Here is a 7,264-nt window from a genome sequence, read left to right on the forward strand (position 1 = left end):
GAGTATTATTTTTAATTGATAAAAATGCAATTTATTTTGAAGTTGTTAAACAATTGTGTTTACTAATTTTAAGTTCTCTATTGATAGATTTGCACCAGATAACAATACATGTATATAGATAGGAGTGTACTAATGTCATTAAGTTGATGTACGATCACTTATGATCGAGCTATAAGAAGATCCCTACTGAGACCAGAGAGTGATGATTTTATAAATGAGCATAAAATCTTTACATATTCAAACTTGAGTTAGTTACTATCTTCTATTTCGTTTAATTATGTATTTAATTTTGATTAACTAGTGCTAAATATTTTCTTATGCAGAAGAAATTTATATGAAAGAAGACTCATGATATTATTATCAAAAAGATTTTTTACTATTGCATGGCTAGACAGCTTCAGAAAATGCTTGAGGATGTATGTAAAAGGCGGACTACCTTACTTAATGGCTCTGCCCGGATATTAAGAAGGCCTTCTACTTATATTGAGAGACTAATAAGGGGTTTAGACATCACCGAGTCACAAACAAGACCAATAGGGCATCAGTCAAATCGGCTAAGTATACTGGCAGGTTAATAACCTCCATGAAGACAAAGGTCTTATTGGTATGTAAGTTGTTTTAGTATCTCAAGTTCATTTTATCTTTGATTTTTAAATTTATTATCACTTAATTTAATCTATTGTTTCAACGTGTGCAGTTTAAGTCGTTGGATCATGAGGCAACGATAGCGGAGACCTTCAGGTGTACTCACACTTAATCAAAAGATTTGCTTATTAGCGGCCTATAGATTATTATGTGAGTAAACGTTGTGGTTTATTTCATAATATATATTCATTTTCAATTAATTATCGTCTTAATAACTTTTGCATATAATATAATATATAGGAATCTTACATGCAAAATTTCGAGGTCGCAACCCATCAATTTCAGCAAAGTGGGGAGGACAACAACAACTCCGCTACTTCTGTATGTTGTCAATCCTGATGCATATGGCGTGAGACCGCATCCGAAACATACAAAAATCATGTTTATGGATTAGTTGGAGTCATTCTTCGCCAGCAACCTCCGCACCTCCATCTTGAGGGATTCGTCCCCCTCATCCACTAGTCTTGCCGATCTTGAGGACGTCGATTTGCGAGAGCGTGTTCACAGCCTTAGTCAGAGCCTTCAGGACCAAGGTCATTAGTTGCATCTGGCTAAGGAGAGGTATAACAAGCTCCTTGCACGCATGACAGCAAGAGATGCTCGCGATGTAGAGATAGAATCCCTAAGGCAAGAGCTCAGGTAAAAACTATAGCAGATTTAGCAAATGCGATAATAGATGATGATGTAGTATGAGCAGATATCCATTCGTGGCAACGGCACTATTGGAAGGAGCTCCTCGTTCTTTGCATAAGAGCCAAGACAAATAAAAAAATGATCGCGATAATGACTATTAGAACTGTAGAATTTAGGATTTTGATTTACTTTATTTGATAGTATTATTAGTTTTTTGTTTGATTTTTTTATGTACATTTGTTATAACTTATTTATAGTTGTATACATTTGCTTAAAAATACTAATAGATTTTTATTAGTGAATAAAAACTGTATAAAATAACAATAACAATAATAATTAAACAAACTTGACCAAAAACCGAATAAACGGCAAATTACATAATTCATCACTCAAATTATTTTGATATTACAATTATCGGTTCCTAGTTTTCAAATATTATAGTTATCTCTATGTTGTTTCGAAAATAATTTTTAAATTTTTCATAGTTACCCTTTCATCAAAATTGAAAAGTTAACTACCGTACCTCTCTCTCATCAATAGCCTAATTAATTATCATTCAATCAAATTCATTCTTCAAGATAATTATATTAGGGTTAAGTACTGAAATCGTCCCTAAGGTAAGGGGTGAAAATCAAATTCGTCTCTGACCTTTTTTGTTATTAAAATCATCCCGAATGCTCAGATTCACTTTAAAATCGTCCTTCCCCCCTCAAAACAAAATTTTTGGACACTTTTGCCCTTTAGCCGTTAGTGTCTATTGGAGGTTTTAATAAATAAAGTTAATTTATTTGTTTATTTATTTATTTATATAAAGTTCTGATTTGGGGAGGGTTGGGATTAAATTTGAGCAGTCATCCCTAACCAACGAAGCAGAGAAGGAGGAAGGACTTTCGAAGGTGAGTGGAGCCATGGCCGCCGAAAGCTCAAGGTCGTGTCGGAGTTGGTCGTCTACGCAGAAGAGGGAGCTTGTGTGTGGACATGGAGAGAGACCCGTGCTTAGAATTTCGAGAACGAAGAACAACCCTGGGCGACGATTTTGGGGGTGTGTCTACTATGAGGTTAGGGTTTTAAGTTTCTGTAGGTGGGTAATGGCAAGGTATTGTTTGTCCTGGGCTCTGACTCTGGTGGGTTGCTGCAGATCCATGAGGAGTGTGATTTCTTCCGATGAGCAGACCCAGAAGCAGAGAGTGAGGATCCTCATGTTGCAAGGATGAAGAGGAAAGTTGCGACCCTGAAAGCAAAAGTGAGGGACATTGAGTGGAAGCTGAAGGTTGCTGCAGTGTTAGGGATTTTTGGATGGGTTGTGTTGTTTTGCTTCTAGTCGCAGATTTGGTTCAATCAGAGGGAGGGGGTAGCGTGTGTGCTGCCATTGAAGTATGGTTGATGAAATTAGGGGAGAATTTAGTGTTCAGTTTGCATTTGTTTGATTGGGTCTGAGTTATGTAAATTGAGATGTATTGGGTATTGTTGAACATCTGGGTTTGGTTTAGGGTTTTGGTGATTAATTTTGTGAGTGAAATGATCTCCTTGTAATCTGACAATTAATTGGAATGAAAATTTATCTGTTAGCATGGAAATTGTGACTGAAGAGTTCTGTTAATCAACATTGTAGAAAATAAACTCAAAGGTGAAAATTCGTTAAACAGAACCAGAATAACATTAGGCAGAACACAGTCTAGTGTAATTCAATAATAAGCATAGGAAAATAACACCAAATGGTGGATACTTGAGTCACCATCAATTCCATTACATGGAGACTAAACAAAATATAGTCTAGGACATTCAAAAAACCTACTGCAACTCTGTTGCTCACTAAGAAAGATTAATCATAAGCCATGTTGTCTAGTTATCAAAAAACCAAAAAAAATGTCACAAACATTGTGTCAATTCAAGCAACAGTACATTAATTACAGCACAAAAGATAAATTCTCAGAACATTCTAAAGTTTTCCCCAAAGTCTTGGTGGAAGTTTAGCCATGAGCCTCAGCTTTCTAGGAGAAACATGAAGTGGAATTCTGTGACTGAAGGAGACAAGCCTGGCTGGTTAGCTGGAGCTGGCTGCACCCTTCTCCTTTGGTGCTGGTGGTTGTTGTGTAAGGCTTCTGATGGGCTTTCTATTGGGCCTTGGGTGGAGAGTACCTGCTGGTGGACTCTTGGGCCTAGTTGAGGATGATGTGGGCTTGGACCTGGAATTGGTTGAGTTGGGCTGAGAAGAGGTGATGGCTGGTTGGGACTGAGATGATGCTCTAGACCTGGTGGACCTCCTCAAACCCCCACTTGCAGATTGCTTCTCAGGCTGAGATGAAGCCTTAGAACTGGTTTTGGGTCTGATATATGAAGGTTTCCTTCCTCCTCTGGTCCTCTTGTTAGCAGCTTGCCTTGGTTGTTGGGCCTGAAAAACATTAAAGAATGCACTTAATGAAAAAATGAAACTGTCACCCTAACCTACATGCATTTGATGATATACATACACTTACATCCAGGGATGGCTTCTTGCATCCTCCCCTCTTGTGTCCAAATTCACCACAGTTTGAGCACCTCTGGATTCATCCAATGCAGCTTGTCTAGACCTAGCTGCCATTGATGTTGTCACTGTCAAATTCTATTTCCTTTGTGCCTTGTTGACTAGGTCCTTTATCTTCACCTTTGGGTTACCTTCCACTTTCTTTCTAAATGCTTTACTCAGCCAACCAGCATGCAGTATCACTACCCTATGTGACTGGCCACAAGTATGCTTAAGGTTCATTGACCTAAGCTGCCAAGTCTCCTCCTCACTCATTTTTGCGGCGTATAACCAAAACGGACAACCTTCTTGACAAACAGCCCTCACCCTAACCAAGTCAAGTTTCGCATACCTCAGTCCCCTTCTTGTTTGCACTGCATAAACTATAACAGTGTCCTTGAATTCCTCCCTTGAAGCAAACACAGTGTCAACTTCCCATTTGTACCTTGTCATATCTTTCATATCTTTATGGATCGGATATCTAATTGCTTCATTCTCATCATCATCCTCGCTGTCCTCTTTCTTTAAACCACCACCCACTTCATAATCCACATCAACTTCATCACTATTGAACCCTTCCTCATCACTGAAATCACCTCCTACAACCTCTCTTTTCCTTTTTCAACCCGATCACCATCCGTCCCACCTCTTACTTCATCAAATCCGCTCTCATCATCATACTCCTCTTCACTATCTGTAAATATCACATCATCTGCACTGTCAACCTCACCATCAGATGGAATGAAATCCTCATCATCACTATTCGATTTATCCACTTCATCTGTGTTCAATTTATCTCCCTCTTTAACCGTTTCTGCATTGGCCCTTTTCACCTTCTGACCCCCATCACCCTGATAAATGACCAACTGATTCTGATTATGTACCTCTTCATCATTGGCCCTCTCCGCCTCCTGAACCTGTTCACCTGGGCCTCCAACATCAAGAAATCCTACTTCAGGAAAGTCTTCATCAACCTCAACCTTATGGACCACGTACAGATCGACACGACCCCTCTTTCCTGCTATTTTACACATCTTAATGGCATCTCTGTCTCCCTCAAATAACTTCAAATCATTCTCTAACCATTCAGAACTTGGGTCCTTGTACCAGAAAGCTGAAATCTTTTTCTTTGTGTACCCAAACTGTCCCACATCAGCATATGCCTCAAAAAGAGACCAGCAATCCATATCAACATATTCGATCACAGTCCTTTCACCCCCTATATACTCCAATGTACCATTGTCATACCCAAATCTACCACTATAGTAGATAGTCAGGTTAAAGGTTCCCATCACCTAAAACCTACAAACGAAAATCACACCCAACTCCCATTCGTTAGCTACCAAATACCCTTCACACATTATTAAGTTCAAGCTCCAAAAAATCAAAACAAATGCTGAACACATACTTGATTCGAGATGACTGTCACGACAACGAGAACGAGATCCTCTCCCACTCTTTCTCACGCAATGCAAACGCAGTGACGCTACTCCTCAGGCCAGCACTCATTCTGTTAGGAAATCATTGAAGGTGAAGAATTAGTGTTCCTTTGTGTACCGTTACTCAGATAATGAATCGGTTTCGCGGGAATAAAACACCAAGCGTTAAAGGGCTTAGGGGCAAACTTGGAATTAAAATTTTTTAAACGCACTTGAAGACGATTTTAAAGTGAATCTAAACGTTCGAAATGATTTTAATAACAAAAAAAAGTCGAAAACGAATTTAATTTTTGCCCCTTACCTTAAAAACGATTTCAGTACTTAACCCATTATATTATCAAGTAGTGAATATAACAAATAGAAAAGTAAACATAAAAAGAGCATCAACTATATATATAAAACATTTGTCATGCTCTTATAAACGAAACATCATATACACAAAGTTACACATTTAAGCATTAAATCCTATTAAAAATATATATATTTATATTGTCTTTTTCTTCTATTATTTTAATCTTTTAAAATCCCTTGGGATATCGTTGGAAGAGTAGTTCTTGTGTAATTTTATTTAAAATGATTTTTCTTTACAATAAAAAAATTGAGAATCTTAATTTCAGAGTACAATTTGGGGAAGGATTAGTTTATTACATCCATTAATTAATATTCTCAAGCGATTGGTCATTTATAAATCTAAGTGTCAAGATCAAAATTACTTACAAAATAATTAGAATAACAAAGTTTTAAAAGCAAACAAAAACGACAAACAAAAGGAGTAGGTGGATTAAATTGATTGACTAAGCAACTGTTTAAATAATGTGAATAATGAACAAATATAAAACTAAACGCTTTAAATTTTTAAGGAAAAAGCAAATGAAATAAATATGAAGTTTGATTGCACTATCAACAACAAACTATTATCAGTTGAATTTCATAGATTAATAATCAATTTTGTTTTGTCTCTTTCAAAATGTTTTCCATAGAAAAAAAGTAATAATAAAATAAAGCACACTCATACAGAAGTAAAGTAGTCCGACATTCACTACCAAAAACAAGAGCAAATCTGTCGCATTTTATTGTCAGAATTTTTCTTATGACATTTTTGTCAGATTTACTATAAGGGTTGTGAACTATAATCTTTAAAATGAAAAGGGAAGAAAAAAAGGAAAAAAAAACCTAATTAACTACTATAATCGTGGTTGCACAAGAAAATGATTTTCAATGGCAATGATAGATTAAAATCGTGGTCTATGAATACTGCCATTCAAGACCACATGGATGATCCTATTCAACACTAATACCCCACGCTTCTGTTAATTTTTGTCTTCAATCTTTTTGTCTTATTATGAAATATATCTTCTACTATAAGAAGTTGATCATAATAATCAAAGCCTTGTTCTCTTTCACAAAAATCGTAACAGTTTATTCCTTTCTACGTGCTCTCTTGTTTCATAGTCAAGATCGGCTGCTCTCATATTTTTCATGATTTTTGCTGAAATATAATAAATTCTATAATTTTAGGTCATTCAATATTAAGCATGTTCAATATGTACGAAAAAATGAGGCCTAACAAACTAAAACATTTCTGTTTCTCCATATAAAACTATATCAACACACTCAAATTCTACTAGTATGAATCTGACTCCATGTAACAAGACTTTTTAAAATGTTTACAAGTTTCTCTCTAACATAAATATAAAGAGACGGTAGAATATATATTTAAACAAAATACTAGAGTGACAATAGTATACTCTTATCTTTAATTTTGCATGTTGTCTCCATTTATCAAAAACCTATTTTCAACTACTATCTAATTAAAAATTAAAATGTTGTTTATGGCCAGTTGAAATTTCAAATTAGATAAAAAAAAGGACTTATAGTGTAAAAATTCAAAAGTTAACACTATAACTTTTTTTTCTTTTTCCCTCATTAATTCAACTCACAAATAAACCCTAACCTCTAATTGAGTAATTCAAAATATAAAATATTATGTGTACATGAAAAATTAACTATTAATCCAGTTATTATATATTTGTATATAAATATA

At 35.6% G+C, this 7,264-nt stretch overlaps 1 protein-coding gene across 1 annotated transcript; it reads right to left on the reverse strand.

The window, feature by feature from the left end:
• Positions 1–3,322: 3,322 nt before the first annotated feature.
• LOC107474749 (serine/arginine-rich splicing factor SC35-like) lies at positions 3,323–3,859 on the reverse strand. Its single transcript, XM_016094390.1, has 2 exons — positions 3,803–3,859; positions 3,323–3,670 (listed from the first exon to the last, which is right to left on the reverse strand). Exons 1-2 carry the CDS (start codon positions 3,857–3,859, stop codon positions 3,323–3,325), a joined length of 405 nt encoding a protein of 134 aa, XP_015949876.1.
• Positions 3,860–7,264: the final 3,405 nt, after the last annotated feature.

This window comes from Arachis duranensis, chromosome 2 (assembly GCF_000817695.3).
Source record: "Arachis duranensis cultivar V14167 chromosome 2, aradu.V14167.gnm2.J7QH, whole genome shotgun sequence".
Taxonomy (NCBI): Eukaryota; Viridiplantae; Streptophyta; class Magnoliopsida; order Fabales; family Fabaceae; genus Arachis; species Arachis duranensis.